This window comes from Planococcus citri, chromosome 4, assembly GCF_950023065.1.
Source record: "Planococcus citri chromosome 4, ihPlaCitr1.1, whole genome shotgun sequence".
Classification (NCBI taxonomy): domain Eukaryota; kingdom Metazoa; phylum Arthropoda; class Insecta; order Hemiptera; family Pseudococcidae; genus Planococcus; species Planococcus citri.
This window is the reverse complement of record NC_088680.1, coordinates 57596794-57617003: the sequence shown is the minus strand read 5'-3', so window position 1 is coordinate 57617003 and position 20210 is coordinate 57596794. Positions and strand designations below refer to the sequence as shown.

The window sequence follows — 20210 nt, the reverse complement described above, 5'->3', positions numbered from 1 at the left end:
TTCTTATCAATATTTTTTTGGACTTGGTGCGTTTTGGAAACGTATGCTTCAAAGTTATCCCACCAATTTTGAAAAATTTGAAATGAAAAAAATTGAATCCTTTTATTAAAATTGATGTACTTTTTGAATTACAAATTTTTCAAAACTTTTGCCCTTGCTTCGCTCATGGCTATTCAACATGCTGCCTTCAAAAATCTTAAGAATTCAATAATTGAATTAAAGAATTCTAGAAATACTCCCAATACACGAACCATTTGAAAAGTGTGAATTTTTCATTTTTTCTGAACAGAACCACCAACTTTTCAAAATTTTTGATACTATTGTGCTCCGGTGAAAATGTAAAATAAAACATACAAAATGATCGTTTTTTCGTTTTTTGGAACAATTTTTCGAAAAATGTTCGCTCTCGTTTCGCTTGAGTATTAATTTTACCATAATTTCAATAAAATAATCATTATGAAGGGTTTTCGAGAAATTACCTAAAATTTTGATTTTTCATGTCTAAAAATCTGGTTTTGCTCTCCCCCTCCCACCATAAAAATATAAACTCCCTCTATGATTTCATCTGTAAACGCGCTGATGTCCAGCATGCTTAAAATTGTGATTTTTGTAGGAAAAATCACAATTTTTGGTTAGCAAAATGACATGATGCATCCCCCTGCCCAAATAACATGATTTTGATTTTCATCTTTGAATCAAATTTATTTTATTTTACATATTAGGTAATTTTTTACTCGTTAGGTACTCTGAGTGTTCATTTTCATTAAAATGACTGGTTTTATTATAAAGTTTAAGATTTTGATTTTTCCATCTGAGAATTAAAATTGCTTCCTTGCTTCAACGAATATGTTTGAAAGCGAGAAAACAGCACGAAAAAGGCAAGAAAAAAGCGAGAAATTTGCTTTTTTGGTTTCAATAGGCACTCTGGAAAGTGGAAAGATATAATTTCTGAAACTGGGGGAATATTTTAGAATTCAGTTGTGTCAATTTTTTGGTCATTATTGCCAATTTCATAAACTCGAAAAATGATTACATATAAGTTTTTGGCAATTTTTCATTTAAGTTAAATACTTACTAAACATTAGAAACTAGTACTCAAATACGTAATTTCAACTATGTAATTGATCGAAATAAAATGGAATTTTACTAAGTGGTACTAGGTACACAGACACACTATAACACACGCATATGTATCAAAAAAATTTCCTGGGCGAAACTCGAGTATGTACTTACTAATGTACTTATTATTAAAAAAAAAAAAAACCAAACAAGCCTACACGTAAAGTGAGAGCTAAAGGCTAAATCTTTTATAAATTGATAATTCAAGAAGTAAAAACATTATTTTTGACGATTAGAAAAGTCTATTTTTCAAACTTTGTTATTTTAAAAAATTTGAACAAGCTTCTGAAATTTCATAATTCAAGAATTGAAACGAAATTTTGATAATAGGAAAAAAATCCATTTTTTCTCGATGTTGACTGTTGAGTAAATATTAAGCTACGTTTTTTGTTCATTTTGTATTTTTGAAAAAGAAAATTATCCATCCATTTTTGGTTTTATTCAAATTTTACCCCCTCCCCCACCAAATTTTCCACTCCTAGGCGGCCGTCTTGTCTTGCCTATTGAACTAGAAAATCAAATCGACATCGACACCCAGTAATAATAACCTCAGAAGAAGCGAAGTCGGAAGAACTAAAACCGGTTTAATAATATTTTAAATACCCCAAATCTGTGAAGAACGAAACTACCCTTCTTCATAACGTTCAACACCCAAGCACTCCCTCTATATTTTTTTGGCTGAACTGTTACTTGGAATGTCACATGTCCCGCCACCCGCTTCCATCCATCAGAGTACTGAACTTTTTCGTCTAATTACTCCGTAAATTTCAACTTTTTGAAAAAATTTTTTTTACAGTATGGTTCAAAAAAATGAGATCTAGCCGCGTACGTCGCCACATTTTTGATATAACCCTTCAGTTGCCTGCTTGGCTGCTCGCAAGTTACTGCTTTTCAAAGCTTTTTTTTGAGAAAAATAATTGATAATTTCGAAAAATCGCTACGTACGCCGCTAGATAAAAGCATTAACGTCACATTAAAACAAACCCCATTGAAATCGGTTAAAAATTCGCGGAGTAATTAGACGAATAAGTTGAGCATTTTTCCCGAATATAACCTACTGATAACAAGTGTAAAGAATACCCTTAAACTGATACTTGACGGTGGTTTTGAATTGTCTAGGTAAGAGTAAGTTGTTCTGACCAAAAGTGTTATTTTTTTCTACATAATTAGGTAGGCAGTTTTTTATTGGAAAACTGGAACTTTTTTTTTTTAACCATAGTGACTACTATAATTCAGAACAAAAAAACCCAGTAATTTCCTTCAAAAAAGTTCAACCATTGCCCAACTTTTAAAACATTTTCAACAGGAATTTGTTTTCATTTTCCAATATGTGCCTAACTGCCTATAAATTTTTTGAAATCCGCAAAAGTCTTGAGAAAATTACAATTTAAATTAGTCCCCCAGTAAAAATTCTGAAAAAATTCTCAGTTCTAGTCCTTTTTACGTAGAATAACATATCAAAAAATTGGACTGGCTTTTTTTTTCATTTTCGAGAAAAAAAAATTACAAGTTTTATTTTTATTGTAAAAGTACCATCAGAAACCTAAAAAATGAAAATTTTTGCATTTTTGAAATATTTTACCAATGTGTAAACGAATATGTGAAAAAATCCCCCTCCCTTCCAATTTGTCAAAAAAATTGACGAGAATGCCATTTTTGTGCTATAGTTCTATTTTAAGAGTGAAATATATTGAAAAAATTTCGCCGCCGTTGACAAAATGGGAGGAAGGGGGATTTTTTTCACATATTCGTTTACACATTGGTGAAATATTTCACAAATGCAAAAATTTTCATTTTTTAGGTTTCTGATGGTACTTTTACGATAAAAATAAAACTTGTAATTTTTTTTTCTCGAAAATGAAAAAAAATGCCAGTCCAATTTTTTGATATGTTATTCTACGTAAAAAGGACTAGAACTAAGAATTTTTTCAGAATTTTTACTGGGGGACATCGTGATTATATTTGAGGAGTCGGCCTGCAAAGTGACCTAACTGCAAAAAAATGATTTTTGAGATAGCAACGCTATCTGATAGTTTAGGACATGCCCTACAAAAGGAATATATCACCTTCATCCAGTTTCACTCGTAACACCCCTTTTCCCCCCTTGAAAATGATAAAATTAAAAGCATGGCCTGCAAAGTGACCTTATTTTTACGATTTTCCGAAAATGTGTTTCATAGGGTACTGTTTGTTGAAATCAAAATTAATTTTGACCCTTTCTGAAGAAATTCAAAAATTTTGGAGACATCGAAAATCGCACTGGAGGCTCCAGAGTGATTCGAAATGGTAAAATCGTAAGTTGAGAATAAGCCACAACTCCAGTTTTAGCTACCCAGCTTCCTGTACATAAAAAAATCTTGAGATGCGGGGTGGATCGCGAAAAAAAAGGAAAAAAACTGTGGATTTTTACAAATTTCAGCAAGAACTGTCATTTTGAGTTGAAAGTTGTAAAGAAAAATTCTAGCTCCAGAAGTGCCCTTGAAATAAGGAAAACATGGACCCTCAAAGTTGAGGTATTTTCGAGAATACCGTGTTATTTTTACTGTATGTACCCAATTTTGTTTTGAAAAGTGACGACCCAAATTAAATTATTTGAGATTTTCCGTCCGTTCTATGCCAAGTATTATTTTCAATTGTTCTTACCAATTTCGAAAAATCGCCAAAAATTCCAATTTTTGGCAATTTTTTTCAAGTTTTTGAAACCATAAAATAATACCATACTATCACTGCGTTCCAAAATATTTCCTGATAATTTTTCACTCGATTTTACCAGTAACTTTCAAAATTGAGCTTTTTTGGGCCAAATTCTGAGATTTTACTTCGTTGAAATCATGAAAACGTGATTTTAACGTTTTTTCGAAGACTAAAATCTCAGAAAATGGAAAAATTGCCTCGTATAATGTTTAGCGGGTTCACACAGATATTTTACGTTGAAAAAGTTTTTGAAAATAATACTCAGTGGTTCCAAAAATTATTTTTTTATTCGCAACTTTGGGGACCCCTGGAGCTCAAAAAATGGTCATTTTGGGTTTACTAATCACGGATTCGTATTTGGGGCATTCATTACAACATTTTAAGAGTGGTTCAGTCGATAACTGTCTGGGGCCAAAAAATGACCTTATCGATACTCCTCCTTTCACGCTGAACATCGTGATTTTCTTCGATTTCCGCCATTTGTCTATATTTTCGGAGAAAAACGTAAAAAACGTGGTTTTTTGAGCTTTTAAGCTTGACCCACCACTCCAAATGACCGGGTGATGATTTCTATAGGAAGTAGACCTAAATATACATATTTGACGAAAAAATCGTTTGGTATTGTTTTTTCGTTCCGGAGTAATGTCGATTTAAAGTTTTCTTTTGTCCCCCCTTCTCCCTCCATACGATGAAAAATTCTGAAAAAATTCAAGGAGGTACCCCTATGTACGCTCTAACCATAATATTCGTTTACAGAATAAATTTATCTCAAACACGCGCTGATGCAGAATTTCCCCCCTGAAAAACGCGTTATTTGGCCCCCCTGGCCGAGGGAGGTGGGATGGGGAGCAGGCTATGGGCCCAAAATTATTTTTTGGGCGGTACTAAACATACCCTGTGAGTTTCATCGAAATCCGAGGTTAAGGGCATTTTGCCTATCTTATCCGGGGGTACCCTTTTAAAGTTTTGACTTTTGAAGCTATTGAAATCAACTTTTTACATAAAGAATTATGTATGTACGTTGTTATAACGTTGTTTTATGTTTTAAATAAAATCGTCAATTTGTCAGGGCTTTTGCCCGAACAAAGCGAGGACAGATTTGAATTCTAAATACTATACCAATTTTCAAACGTTTTCTAAAATGGAAAAATCAACTGAAGAAATTCCGAAATCATAATTATGATCGTTCGCGTCTGTCGCGTCGATCAATAAAAAAAATAAAAAATTCAAATCGATTTTTTAAGGCTATAAGTACACCTGTACCTCCTACATACCTATTACCTACATCATTATGCAATAATCCTCAACAGGCAGATTGGCCTCAACGTTCGTTCGTCCGTTCGTCCTTCGTCGTTGTCGATATCGGCGCCAGTCTGGAGTCTGGCCATTCTGCACCTCGTCTCTTACGAGCATTTCAATGCAGCCGGGACCACACTTAGCATCGCGCGTTGCGCATGCGCGTGGACTTGACATAATATCCTTATCCTCCTGTATGGGTCTATTTTCGTATTTTTTTTTCATTTTTTTTTCACTTCGATGATCGTTTTTCTGCAAGATGTTTTTAAAATGTAAGTATTTTTTTATTTTTCACAAAAAATCACGTTTTTTTCCAAATTTTTCAGTCAGGGTTTGCTTGTAACGTGTTGTGTAAGTAGATATTTCGTATTTCAATAATTTTATGGAAAAAAATTCAAAGTTTCAATTTCGAACAGAATTTGGATATTTTAATAAGCGATACTTAAAATTTGAAAGGAAACTGTTTTAAATAGAACAGAATCGAGTGTTACAAACACCAAAAAAAAACACGAAATGAGTTTCAACTTTCAAACAATAAAAAAGGTATTCAAATTTTAAAACATAGGTACAAGTACAAGTCCTGTTGAAATTTTTTTTCATAAAATTATTGAAATACCTACTTACAGTTACACAACACACAACACGTTACAAGCAGACCCTGTCTGAAGAATTTGAAAAAAACGTGATTTTTTTGTGAAAAATGAAAATATACTTAATGCCTTTTTAGTTTTTATAATAATTATAATGCTACGTTTTTTTCTACGGCAAAAATTTCAAAGTGCTTTTTTTATGGCAAAGTAAAATTTTACTTTGCTGTAAAAAGAGCACTTTGAAATTTTTGCCGTAGAAAAAAACGTAAGATGTAGCATTATAAAAAGGCCTTACATAATACATTTTAAAAACATCTTGCAGAAAAACGATTATCGAAGTGAAAAAAATTTCAGAAAAAATGGGTCCAAACAACAAAAAAACGTTCACTTTTGCATGTTTTATTTCAAATTTTCGTTTGCCAAGGAAAACAATGGCCCTCTTACTCCCTGGCCACGCCACTGAATAAATATGTCATTTATTTATTGAATTTTTAAAAAGGAGGAACCTCATGTGACTGAAATTTGCCTGCAAAGTATTATTCAAAGTAAATCGTGTACAAATATACCTATAATGTGGGCTTGAGAAGAAAAAAAAGGCTTCTTCTTCTCAAAAAAGATGAAAAAAATGAACATCGGTTTGTAATTGGCATCCATCTCAGTGAAACAAGAGCGCAAAAATGCTTGGAAAATTCCACCTTTATAGCATCAAATTTTTTTCCAAAAAAAACTGACCTCTTGGGGGGGGATTATCACCCAAATCCCCCCCCTCCTTAAAACCGGCACTGGACACATACATACACGAGGATAATATAAGGAATAAGGATATTATGGCAAGTCCACGCGCATGCTCAAAGCGCGATGCTAAGTGAGGTCCCGGCTGCATTGAAATGCTCATGTCGAAAAAGACCATCACTACAAGTATAGACCAAATACTATCAAGTATTTGTATAGACAGTGGAGGTAAGACGAGTCACTCAAACGGGGATTCAGTAAAATACCGTCACATTTGCGTGCCCTGGACTGCAGAGCGCGCTCACGCATAGGTTTTGTAGTTGCTCCATCAGATTATTATGTCAAATTGCTTATTTTCACTTTTTGTGAGGAAATAAAGCGTTTTGGTGAAAATTTCGTTAGAACATTTTTTATAGAGAATTAAATTCTCTATCGATTGGTATATAAATTTTTTCATTTTCGTTATGTGATAATGATTTTATTGAGTATTTTTATTCGCGGATTTCATCTCAGTCAACTTTGAGCTAAAATTACTCGAAATTTCGATCGAGCACATAGGTGTTTTATGATACCAAAATGTTCGAAATTTTATCCTCTTTAATTTGGGGTTTTATTCGAAGCGCTAGCTCTTACGGTTCAAAATTTACGAAAGCTCAAAGTTGTAAAAACATGTCGCAAACGTTGAAAATCCAACTTTGATTTTGAATCAATATTACGCAAAATTTTCGTCGAGCACATGCGTGTTTTAAATGACCAAAATATTCAGTATTTTATCTCATCATTTTGATTTTTTATTCAAAATTCTAGCTTTCACCATTCAAAAGTTACAGAAGTTTGAAGTTTTGAAAAGTGAGTGATTTGCAGAACATTCATTTTTTGTTTACATTCTTGTGATAACAAAATGTACATTGCTGTAGCTCGCTTTTTGAACTTTGAACTTCTGTAACTTTTGAATGGTAAAAGCTAGTGTTAGTCGAATTCATATCAGTACTCAGAAATACTGTTTAGTTCGTAAATAATATTCTATTTATTGAAAAATACGAGAGGTATTTTTCAATCATTAATTTAGTCTGATTGAATGGTTAATCCTCTGAACCACAGGATGCTAGTTCAAGACCATTTGCCTGGTTCAAAGTACAAGCTAGTGGTGTGTAAGTGTAGTTAGGTCTGTTCCTGTAGGGAGCAGCACCTACTGACACCCCTTCCCACACTACGCAGCTTGTAATCGAGATTAGGAGAACTTTTTGTCCCCTTCCTATAAGGTGCACCGGGGCAAGTCAGAATGATTTTTCGCAATTTCAACTTTAACCAGCTGTTACTCCCCTTCTAATGAACCAAAATGGATCAAATTTATTATGTAGGTTCTCATAAGGGTTCTTAACCTATGGTAAAAATTTGAGCGCGATTGACACAGTAGCTTTCACTCAGTGGAATAAAATATAAACTGTCCTGACTTACCCCAATTGGGGGAAGTCAGAACAGGCTAAACTTTGCAGAGGTGTAGATCACAAACCGAGCGTCCTAGAAAAATTGCAAAGAATCAAAATTGTAGAGAATTTAATTCTCTTTGAGATCACTCTCATCAGATTTTCACTAGGACGCACGGTTCGTCCGCTATATGCAAAAAACTAAGAAATAGAAAGTCTGTATTTTAGACCAAATTCAAAATAAGTTCAAAACAACAACAAAATACAATTGAACCAAAGACATCTAAAATGAAACTGAATCGCAAAAATTTTTATGCAGTGATGAAGTAGGGGTAGTACCCTCAAGTCACCTTTAGTGGCACTTCGTCAGATATAAACCTCTAGGCGCTAGAGCAAGTTTTCTAACTTACCCCGAATTCCAACTTCCCCCGGTGCACCTTACTAGCATTTCCTATAAAAAAAATCAAGAATGATCGTAAAATACATCAAGCACAGAAATACAAATTTCTTCTTTGAGTAAATCCATTCTAAGATTTTCGAGTGTGCATCTGCATCATAGAGTAGTATTTCACAGAAATATAAATTTCTTCTCATACCATCTAAGAAAACAGATAAAATTAGGTGTAACACAGAAACACAAGTTTCTTCTTTACACTTGTGTAGTTTACAAATTTGACACAATTTGTGAACATATTATTTTAAATTCCTTTTCTAGCAAAGGTTTTGTCAAGAAATCAGCGAGTTGTTCATTTAGTTTCAAGTTTACTTTCGAGACCTTTAGAATTTGATTTCTAAAGTATTCACGAGTTTTCAGATATTTCAGTTCAATGTGCTTTACTTTTCCTTTTCTGGTCCAGTTTGTACACATGTTCATTGCTGCTGTAGCATCTTCAAATATAATAATTGGATACTTGACTGGTCCAATTACCTCTTCAAAGAGTCGAGAGAGAAATAGAATTTCATGAGCAACATCACATACTGCCATGAATTCAGCTTCTCCTAAACTTTCAGCTATACAGCGTTGAAGTTGGGAACACCAGGCTATGGTGCATCCGAACAATCGAATGATGTAACCGGTGGTTGATTTTCGATTTATTTTATCACCAGCGTGATCTGCATCTACATATGCATCCAGCTGATTTATTGGGATTTTATCAGTTCGTTTTTGATACAAAAGGCCCATGTTTGTATGTAGTACCTTTTAAATACCTCAGGACTCGCTTCAGTAAGGTCCAATGCAAATCTTGTGGATTAGATTGGTACCTTGCGAGAAAATTTATTGCAAATGCAATATCGGGTCTCGAATTATTTGCGAGATAAAGTATCGCTCCTATGGCTTGTTTGTATGAGTACACCTGGTTTTTGGCAGATGTATCACATTTCATTGTTTGCTGAGTGTTGTGAGAAACCATTGGAGTTGTAAGTGGTTTACAATCCAGCATTCCAAACACTTTCAGCATCAGATTTGTGTAATCAGATTGATGGAGGAAAATGTTTCCATTATCCTGCCAATCGATTTGTATTCCTAAAAATTTCTTTTTGATTTCTAATTTTTCTTTCAACATCTCACATACTTTTGAGATCTCATCGCTATCGTTTCCACAAATAATCATATCATCTACATACACTAAAATAAGAATCAAAATCTTTCTTTTCCTATAGGTATATACACGGGGTTCTCTTTCACTCCTCACAAAACCTATCTCAGTTAGAATCTTGTGGAGTGTGTTATACCAACACTTTGGTGCAGTTTTTAAACCATACAAGGCCTTTTTCAGCCTGCATACAAATCGCTTCAAGTCAATATTCACACCTTGAGGAATAGATACATATTTTACACAATCAATTTCACTATGGAGAAAAGCATTTTTGACATCCACTTTGGTGGAATTTCCAAAAATCCGAAATCTCAATTTAAAACTACATAATAAAATAATTAATTGATTCATTACTTACCTCAATTCAATTTCATTTACTATTCTTACCATTTAAAATAAACTCACAATTCGTCGACCACAAATTGATAGATTAAGTAATAATGAAAGAAACTACTCCGACGAAAATTTTGCAATTTCCAAGAAAATAAAACAGACCAAAACTGATATGTTTCTGAGTATGTCTCAAATATCAACTAAAAATTACATCCAAATAACATCCACATTAGAGAAATTCGTGTACGGGTGCTCTTATTTGTTTTGTTCACAAAATTGAAAAGTTCACATACATAGAACATTGACACAGCTGTAATTATTGTCATAATTACTTTGCTATTTAATTATGCATACAATGGTTTCGATTTAGGTTAATGGAAAAACGGATGTAGATAAGGGTTCCAGTTGATATTGTTTTTATTTTATCGAAAAAAATACATAGTTTTGAAGAATATTCTATGATGTTTCTTTTCATTTTACATTCGGATCGAAGAACTTGAAACTTTGAAAAAAAAATGCAATAGAAACTTAGATGATGAAGTGATGAAAAAAATAAATATATTGCAAGAGAGCTCATTTTTCAAAGTACCTATCATATATTCTCACATTGATACAATGAAGATGAAGTGTACAAAATACTGACAAATAATATTGTAAAAAATTCAGTCTTAAATCAAGTAAACAGAGTTAGTTGAGTAGAACACACGTTTCTTCCCAACAACATAACAGGAAATCGTCATTTCTTAAAAATAATACTCAAAAAGGAAAAATTAACAAAGCATTAACATAGATGAATTACTATAGAAACTTATATCTTCTGTCATACCAACTATTTTTTCATCCAAATAACTTTGAATATCGTAAATGTTGATGCGGTTACTTTTTTCAATAAATGGTGACGGTTGACAAGGCTTATTCTCACTAGAATCATCGAACCAGGGTTTACATTCTAACAAATGTTCCTTTAATTTTGCGTCTTCGTTGAATCTGAAATTCTTACAGGTCGGACAAGAAACACCAGGAACTGGCAAAGGGCTGCTACGTACGTGGCTTTTCAACTTTTCCAAATCGTGTTCTCTATCGCCACAATACGGACAGATTAAATCTTTTCTTCCTTTATTTAAATGCCTGATCATAGATTCGAAGGGGAGTTTGAGTGCACTGCTACATAAGCGGCAACTCGGCAACTTAGCAACTTCGTTTCGCGTCAGTGGAACGAAAATGATAAGAAGTTGCTCGGTTATTGGCTGGAACTAGCAACCAAATCAAAATTTTTTGATTTGGTTGCCAAGTTGCCAGTTGCTGGTTGCTAGTTGCTACTTATGTAGCAGTCGACTGACCTTACAGTAAGGGCAAGCTCGGAAACACTTATTTGAGTGACGAAGACAAGCATTGAAACTTTGGTATTTTTTACCACAAATACATCTCATGTGTTTTGTATACACGTGGTTCACAAATTCGGTACTATCTGCTTCTTTTAAATTACAAATAGAGCAGTTCCAATATACTATGGGAGTATCACAGTGATAATTCATGTAATGGCAATACAAACTTGCTGCATCTGGTAGTTGACATTGGCACAGACGACATTTATTTGTGTTATCATTTTTGAACATTGAGATTTTCTCCAACAGGTGCGAATTCGAATCATGTTTTTTGATCTCGTGAAGATAATTACAGTAAGTTTCAACAATGGAAGTCGATTCCACAGTTTCGAAAAATCTCGTGAACCACAGCACCACATGTACTTTTCTATGACTGATGGTTGGAAAATGACTCAAGATGTGGTTCACGCTTTTTTGGCCTTCACCACCTCACAGCTTTTCGCAATATAAGCATCGGAAATCTTGAGTAATCACTGGTAACTGTACTTCAAATACTTCGACCTTTACTGCTTTCCATTCTTCTTTTCTGTAGTGAAAATTTTCCATAATTTGTTAGAATGAAAAATGGAATTGGGCCAATATTCTTCTTCTTCTTCTTTTCGTGTCCGGGACATTCGGATCTCTTTAAACTCTCCCCTTCCATCTCTGCACCAGGTCTTCTGTGCGGTTGTTCATTTCTCCCCACAGCTCCTCTCTAGTGTATGCAGTGCCTGTGCCACATACAGACACAATTCTCATGGTGTTGTTGAGAGCAACGTCAATCTTCTTAACATGTGCTGATCGCCCCTAAGCAGCACATCCATACTCTGCTGTAGAATAGCACAATGCCACGGCTGTTGTCCTCAGTGTCTTTGGCTTTGCTCCCCATCTAGTTGATACCAGTTTCTGCAGTAGGTTGTTTCTTGCTTCCACCTTCATTTTTGTGTTCTCACAGTGTCTCTTGTATGTGAGGGTTCGATCTAGCATGATTCCTAGGTACTTGATAGTGCTACTTACGATTTTCTATTCGTACTGTTGAAGTCATCACTATTCTGTTTTGTCAACCATTCAATGAATCTAGCCTGTTCCAGTTCACCTTCTATAAAGTGATTCATTACATGCCGACAGAAGTCAGCTAGAACCGGCATTTCTATTTCGCACCATGGGCATAGCAGGACTGGTGAAGTTGAGATCACGAGATGGTCCAAATTATGAATGGCGAGGTCTTCGATGTCGTCGAAATCCGCTAAACATACGTTGCACTGGGACTTGCAGCTGGTTTTGAAAGAAGAAAAAGCATGGAATTAAACGTTGGGTGAAGTGAAGCATAAAAACATTGGCTCATAAATGTTACTCACCTGTCCATGATTTCCGAGGGCAGCAATACTGACACTAATTTCTAATTCTAATTCTAATTAATAATCCATCATGGATATTTTACAAATTCTAATGCAGTAAAATTGGTAGAGCAGATAACAATATAACGTTTTTCTAGTGAAGTTCTGAAGTCGGTTGCGCACGTTACTTATTTTTGTTTACAATTCTAGATTGCAGTGTTACCTACAGTTGAAAACTGACAAGTGTAAAAGTAAACTAATTTTTTTTTTTTAATTTTCCAAAAATCCCTCTACCAGACTAAAAGTAAGACCCCCGCTTGCCCTGGTTCCTGCATTTTTCCGTTTTCCGATAAACACAACAAAAATCTCAATGAAAAATGAAAATGCAAACTCATTATTTCTGAGCTTTCAGAACTTTGAGTTTGAATACCACCTCCGCCATCCGCCTTCATTCGTTTAATGATTGATCGAAATACGGAAAGAGGGATAAAATCAAAAATCGCATTTTATATCTGTTCTCTTCACAAAACAGTACTTGAAAATTATCGTTTTCACCTCTTGGTTTTTTTCTTCAAAATTTCATACCAAAAATCGTATCTGCTCAGCTTCCTAGAAGAACTAATAAAAAGCTAAAAAAGCTCGCATTTCAGATAAATTCAAGAAATCACATTTTTGCCTTAGACCTTCGTGTAGTCGTGTATGTGTCTATTTTCATATTTTCATTTTTTTTTTCACTTCGATAACCAATCGTTTTTCTGCAAGATGTTTTTAAAATTTCAAGGCATTTTTATAATGCTACCTTATTTTCTACGGCAAAAATTTCAAAGTGCTCTTTTTACGGCAAATAAAATTTTACATAAAATTTTACTTTGCCGTACGTTTTTCTGTATCTAATATTAATTGAATGAAGCTACGGCAAAGTAAAATTAATTTTACTTTGCCATAAAAAAAGCACTTTGAAGTTTTTGCCGTAGAAAAAGCGTAGCATTATAAAAAAAGGCCTTCAAGTATTTTTTATTTTTCACAAAAAAATCACGTTTTTTTCAAATTTTTCAGTCAGGGTTTGCTTGTAATGTGTTGTGTACAGTGTAAGTAGGTATTTCAATAATTTTATGAAAAAAATAAAAAAAAATTTTAACAGGACTTGTACCTATGTTTTATTAAACTTGAATACCTTTTTTATTGTTTAAAAGTTGAAACTCATTGTGATAAGCCGATGAATGGGAATAACCTCTTTCCCTCTCTGTATGTGTTTGTGTATGATTGTTTTCCTTTGTACTGATCTACTGAAATGCTCAAGAGTTAACAACCAAGAATTTTACTAATACGTGTCAAGTCGAGTGTTAAACTTTTTTACATCCATTTGCTAATTTGCGACCGCGTTTTAAATTCCAATTTACCGCGTGATTAGTTTTACCTATTAAATTAACCTAGTTTTATTTTTGTAACGAGTGACAACTTGCCATAATGGTTGGATTCATGGATTGTTTTTCTATATAGAGCTCAAAAGCGTATGAAAGGAACGAGTTTTTGGAAATGGAAACTTTGTGTTCGTTAGCATGCCTTACAATGTAACCGATGATCAAGATTTGAATAAAATTTCAGGTACATAATTTTTAATTTCTCGTCTTTAATGTCTTCATTTTGTTTTGTTTTTTGTTTGTTTATTTTTTTTCCAGTAGGGATAAACAATAGCATTTTAGTAGAAAATTCGATCACATTGTGCCTAACCAGAACATGTATCATTGTCCGAATAACGAGAATTTTCTTACCGTTCCCGAATACCCGATTAATGATCACCGGTACGAGTTCCACTCTGGCAGGATTATGATTATTTTACAGTTTTATTATTTATCCGTTGAGTAACGCGTGTTCGTATGTTTATTTATCTGTCAGGAATTTCTTACCGTATAATACTAAGTCAGCTTCGTATTATCAAAGTGGCGCCACAGTTTTCATTGCAGAAACGATCAACGTAGCGGTAACTACACCGTTCCTCAAGCAAATCCGGAGAATATCGCTCATCCTAATGTGAACGTAAACGTGAGTAATTTTTATTGTTCGTTTTCAGCGACTCAGCGTTGGCCGTTGAGTTTTCGAATCGTTTTGATATCGTGCTATCATACGTACCTACGGGAATGAAACATTTGTTCTCTAAAACGAGTTAATACCTAGTGTTATGGTTGTGAATTCGCGCAACGAACGTATGCTGTGTACTCATGTCTCGATCGTGTTACAGGCAATGCACCAATTATCTACCGGCAAAATATTTTGTCGAAAGTGGCGAAGAATTGGTACCAGTTAATAAATCCAACAGACAAATGGCGATTCGTCCTATTCGCAAGATGCATCATGCATCACGAACAAGCCAATGTATGTACCATAGTTCCAGCGAACCATTTTGGGCCTTTACCGAATATACCGGTAGGAAGTTGCTGGGAATATCGACTGAAAGTAAGTGTTTTTCTATTTCGTTATCCCGATATTATTGCTAATTAATATTTTTTAGTATCATTTTTTAAGTAATTCGAAGCACTGACCGTACATTTCTTTGTACTTATAATCGTGTTAAACGTATCCGAGAATAATTTTTATCAATCGCGAATTCTTATCGTTTCCGATAATAGTAATGTGAATTTTTTGTGTCTGTTTCAGGCTTCCGAAGCCGGTGTTCATCATCCTCTCGTAGCCGGTATTCATGGTCGTGATAATAAAGGTGCGTACAGCATCGTTATCAGTGGCTGTTACGCGGTTGATTTTGATAACGGAGATGAGTTCTTCTACTCTGGTTCTGGAGGAAGAGCCAGCGATCCTTCGAAAAGATTAAGCGCTCAAATTCGTAATCAACTTCTGACCAAATCAAGCAAGTAAATTTTACGACTTTTTCATCGAATTATTCGATGTCAACAGCTGGTTGAATAACGTAACGTTGTGCGTTTATTTCAGAGCTTTGGCGTTATGTTACGACTGTCCTTTGAATGACGGAGAAGGCGGTACGGCTATAAATTGGAGACCTGGAAAACCCGTTCGAGTCATCCGAAATGATAAATTAGCCAAGTTTTCGAAATATGTTCCGACTGAGGGAAATCGGTATGCTGATTTTACGTACGAATATCTCTTTGATTGAATTGCTTTATGGGAAAATCAACCCTAATGGTGTGTAATGAAAATAGTAACGAGTTGCGAGGTTTTCTACCTCGTTTTATCGAATATACGCGTCGTATTATTTTCGTTCAACGACGGAATTTATTGCAATATTTTTATTTATTCATTTTCTAGATCGAAGACGATACTGAAGGAGGCGATCGTAAAGTGACTTTGCGAGAAGAAGTCAAGTTGAAAGTTTTAGGAGATCAGTTAGTGACACTGGTGATGTCTAGACGACCGAACGAAAAGATTTTAGCAAAGTATTCGTCTCGATGTTCGGCAAGTCGATCGAATTACCAGTTTTAGAAAAAGAGCTCACCGATACAGTAACGGTTTGTAATAATATTACGTTACGTATTAAATTATTGAAAGCCAATGCATTTTTAATGTCAATATTTTAAAATGTAATCCTCGTACGTACACGATCAAAATTGGTTTCCCGGATGATCTGCTGCGTTTGCTTTTGATTGATTTCAATTTAACCGGTAATGTTTCTCATTCGCAGGTCGTCAGAAATAATTCGACAGCTGACGCCATAATCAAGCTAACACCGTTGGAAATATTCGCGCGAGATGTGTATCTATTAATGATATTGTGCGAAGGAAAGTTACCTTTGAATTCTTTCGAGAATGCGTACCTAAGAATGTAGGGTACGGCGGTTCAGCCTTCAGCCGGCAGTATACGGATATCAAACGATATCATCCTTGCTGCAAGCTATCCCTCAAACCGATTGTGATACGTGGTAAACCACCTAAAAGAATCACCTTACTAAAAATACAGAATTAACGTGTAAGTAGACTTCGCTTATGATCGTATTTCATTTGTACGAAGCGTCATTGTGTAATTTGTTTTAAATTTTTCTTCAGCGGCTGGATTCCGATTACCGAAAAGTTTAACGGCGAATAATAATCGCTACTCGTCGTCTTATCTTCCGAAAGAAAATATCGCTCGATATCCCGACGGTGATTCGTTTAACGACTTTGAAAGTAGGTTTGATATTTTCATCTGGTTTGTGCGTATAATTTAGAGATTTTCTTATCGTGGTCATTATTTAATTACCGAATTATATAGATCAATACTTGATGAGACACGAATTCGAAAACGATGGCACGTTTTTCAAGCCGAATTGCAATTCTACAGCGTATCAGCCAATTCTAGGAATGAGACTGTAAGTATCGTTGCATTATTTTAAAATTAGTCGAACTACATAGTTCTGTTTTCACTGGTGTGATTTTTTTGCTCAACAGATGCCATGAGTGATGTTACCGGATTTAACTGTACACCCGGATACGTATACGACGAGTCCGCTTACGTCTCCGCATAAGAGCCTTCACAATACTATCGTGTTCGCCGAGCACATGTTGCATGCGCCAACATCCAGAATTGAAACGCCGTCTTCGGTCCGCCTGCCTTACCCGGTTTACCTGAATAATGCCTACAACAATACCAACGCGTTGAACGGAAGTAAAATTTCACGATTGTAGATCGTACTCGAATTCGGTTAATACGTCGCCTGCGCAAGAACGTTGCAGCCGTCATGCCGAAGAGCTGTGAAGTTAACCCTGATGATCAACCAGCGTCCGAAAGTATAGCATCGAGTACCGACTCGTTCAGCGATGGCACTGTCAGCAGTATTAATAAACGTAAGTATCAACTCGAATCCTTACATGCTGCTAGGTAAACTAAGACGATTTATAATAATTTACTTTTTTCCCCCTCAAGGTAAAGGGAAACCCCTTCGAGTCATCCGAAATCAGAAATCTGCCAAGTTTTCGAAATATGCTCCGACTGAGAGAAATCGGTATGTTGATTTTACGTACGAATATCTCTTTTTGGTTTAATATGCTCTTGCTCTATGGAAAAATAAACCCTAAATGGTGTGTGATGAAAATAGTAACGAGTTGCGAGGTTTTCTACCTTGTTTTACATTTTTTTTTTTTTTTTTTGGGAACTAGAAAGTGTTAATTCATCTCGAAATTACGTTATCTTTTTCGTTGATGATGAAATCGCTCGCAAGTGTTTCGTCGAATTTCGCTTTCAAATTGGCTACATGTGGAAATGTTCACTACCAGAATCGAGATTGAAACCGTAACGATCTTTATTCTTTCTCATGTCATCTTTTGAATGAGAATTGAGAGCTTTTTTTCGTATCCAAAAATAAAAAAATAAATAAAAATGTTACCTAATTGACCTAGAAAGCTGAAATTTGAACCTTATTTTCGCCCCCCCCCCTCCGGAGTCGATAGGAGTTGGTTTTGTATCGTTTGAAGTAGTTTTGGAGCCTCCAGCAGATTTTTGAAAGTTTTAATTTATCACCAAATTCCAGCCAATGGAATCGGACAGTTGAAATTTACTTTGTACCCTAAATTCAATATCCTGAGTCGATTGAAGCTATTTTCAAGCTGTTTTGGAGCAGCCAGCCATATTTTAAAAATTCCAGATTTTTAAAAATTATCATAAAAACTGTCCCATGGATTTGACCACGTATAAACACAAATTGTTGCTTTTTATGTTTTTAATGACCGACTTCGTCCATTACAGGCCGTTTTTCCAAAATCTATCTTTTCCTAAGTTAATTTTTCAAATTTTCAATTATGAAATCACTGAAGAAATCAACGGTTGTCGGTTCTAAACCGATAGGAACCGATTCTGGAAAAGCCGTGTGTAATCGGCCAGACAGATCGCTAACAGGCATCAGCCGTGTTTATAATTCGAAGTGACGCTGAATTGGACAGTTTTTATGGCAATTCCGTCATTTCTTGAAAATTTGAAATTTTCATAATTTGGCTGGAGGCTGCAGAACGGCTTGAAATCACCTCCAATTGACTGAAAATTCTGAAATTTGAGTTTGAGTAAATTTTAGCTTTACCACTTTATTGGTTGACATTTTGTGGACATTTTCCTCTTTTAAAAATCTTTTTAATGACTCGTGTTTCAACTTTTTTTCCGAGTGCCTTAGTTGCTAAAATACGTATCGTTTGCTTGTTTCAGCTTTGAAATATTTATTCGCCGAGGCAATGAGCATGCAATGTGTGGAAATCGATGCTCCGTCTCATATCCATAAATTGATAATCGGTAAAAAGGCTGAGTTTATTAAAGAATTGCAGGAAACTTATAAACAAGTATAAACAAATACAAATGAGTTTTAGTAACTTTTAATTTTGGTATCGTTTCAGTGTCATGTCGAATTCATCGGCGGTACTGATAAAATTTAATCAGAGTCGCATGTTTACCAGACGTCATAAACGAAGTGAAGCAAAAGTTGGAAGAAAGAGTTGATTATTATTTACACGAGTACGATACTGTTGAAATCGAAGTTAATCCGAAGTATTTCAAACACATTAAGTGGCAAAAGTGGAGAAAATGGTGAGATCAGAGAAATGAAAATCATTATATATTTGAAATAATTTTATTATTCGTTTTTTAAAAACTTCGTTTTATTTCACAGTGAGCAGATTAAAGTGTGGTAACTAACGATGTTTCGATTACGATTACAAACTACACTAAAAATAGTATAAAAATTGATGGTGCTAAAGATGATGTTGCTGTAGTCAAACGTGTAAGTTAATCTCACACTTGGACATCGAACGAAGGGATTTCGAAGAAAATCCAGTTATTTCTAATCGACGCTTCATACATTTAGAAACTAGAAGAAGAAATTAGGAAATAGGAGAACGAACGAGAAATTGAAATTCACGTTGATCAGAATCACCACGGGACATTTAGTGGAAAATGAACCCGGGGAATTACAAGATTTGTACAAAGTTGATATAATCTTCCCGAATGTTGGTAAGTTGCTGTAAATTTAGATTATATATCGTTTCGTAGATAATTTATTCGTCCATGTTTACTAATTCGTTGTTCGGTTCATTTCGCAAAGGTGACACGAGCGATGTAGTGACAATCAAAGGACAGAAAGAAGACGTTGATAAATGCAAGGAGTATATTATGAAATCGATTAAACAAATGGATGAAAATAGCTACGCTTTGAAAGTTCACCAATTTACAAGAAGTTCCATATGTTTGTGACCGGACGTGCTGGAGCCAATATTAAGAAAGTATGAATTTTTACAGTTTTAATTATTTTTGTAAAAAATTCACAGCTTATTTACAATTTTTCGTATTTTTAGGTACGCGACGAAGCGAATACTAAAATCGATCTTCCATCGGAAGGAGATAAAAATGATTTGATTACTATTACGGGTAAAAAAGAAAAAGGCCGAAGAAGCTCGAGATCGACTACTTAAAATACAAAAAAAAAAAAAATGGTAAATTCATCTCGACTGATTCACCCCTTCGTGTTTCTGGATTTGATACAAGCGTGTGTTGTGTTCGAAAATTTCAGGAATAGGTTCATGGAATAACGGAAGAAGCATCTAAACCGAAACCACAAGTTGTTACTAACGAGAAACCCCGACTGACTATTACGAATGAAATCAAAGCTACACCGGAACACCATAAACTTTTAATCGACGAAAGTGGACTGAAAATTAAAAAGGTAGTGGCAAATTTATATCGTGTTTTCGTGTATTTCTTCTTAGACTATGAAATATTCTACTGAAACTGATGATTT

General features: G+C 34.7%; 1 protein-coding gene and 1 long non-coding RNA gene across 2 annotated transcripts; one reads left to right on the top strand and one right to left on the bottom strand.

Annotated features, from left to right (window-relative positions):
- Positions 1-10362: 10362 nt before the first annotated feature.
- On the bottom strand, positions 10363-12982 carry LOC135845514 (uncharacterized). The gene is made up of 2 exons (XR_010558765.1): positions 12512-12982; positions 10363-12428 (listed from the first exon to the last, which is right to left on the bottom strand). It is a non-coding gene; the product is annotated as an uncharacterized LOC135845514 (long non-coding RNA).
- A 606-nt stretch (positions 12983-13588) lies between these two features.
- Positions 13589-20009, top strand: LOC135845513 (E3 ubiquitin-protein ligase UHRF1-like). The gene is made up of 17 exons (XM_065364105.1): positions 13589-14292; positions 14387-14533; positions 14730-14944; positions 15146-15357; positions 15437-15646; positions 15770-15969; positions 16143-16426; positions 16504-16623; positions 16709-16805; positions 16885-17280; positions 17360-17438; positions 18629-18712; positions 18814-19003; positions 19086-19196; positions 19281-19426; positions 19518-19695; positions 19768-20009. Exons 3-5 carry the CDS (start codon positions 14843-14845, stop codon positions 15615-15617), a joined length of 495 nt encoding a protein of 164 aa, XP_065220177.1. The 5' UTR covers positions 13589-14292; positions 14387-14533; positions 14730-14842; the 3' UTR covers positions 15618-15646; positions 15770-15969; positions 16143-16426; positions 16504-16623; positions 16709-16805; positions 16885-17280; positions 17360-17438; positions 18629-18712; positions 18814-19003; positions 19086-19196; positions 19281-19426; positions 19518-19695; positions 19768-20009.
- Positions 20010-20210: the final 201 nt, after the last annotated feature.

What these genes read in the sequence shown, in the direction of transcription:
- LOC135845513 (XM_065364105.1), top strand. Translation starts at nt 14,843, where the DNA reads ATGCATCACGAACAAGCCAATGTATGTACCATAGTTCCAGCGAACCAT. An exon ending in GCTGGGAATATCGACTGAAA is followed by an intron (nt 14,945 to 15,145) that starts GTAAGTGTTTTT and finishes TGTCTGTTTCAG; the next exon opens with GCTTCCGAAGCCGGTGTTCA. An exon ending in CTTCTGACCAAATCAAGCAA is followed by an intron (nt 15,358 to 15,436) that starts GTAAATTTTACG and finishes CGTTTATTTCAG; the next exon opens with AGCTTTGGCGTTATGTTACG.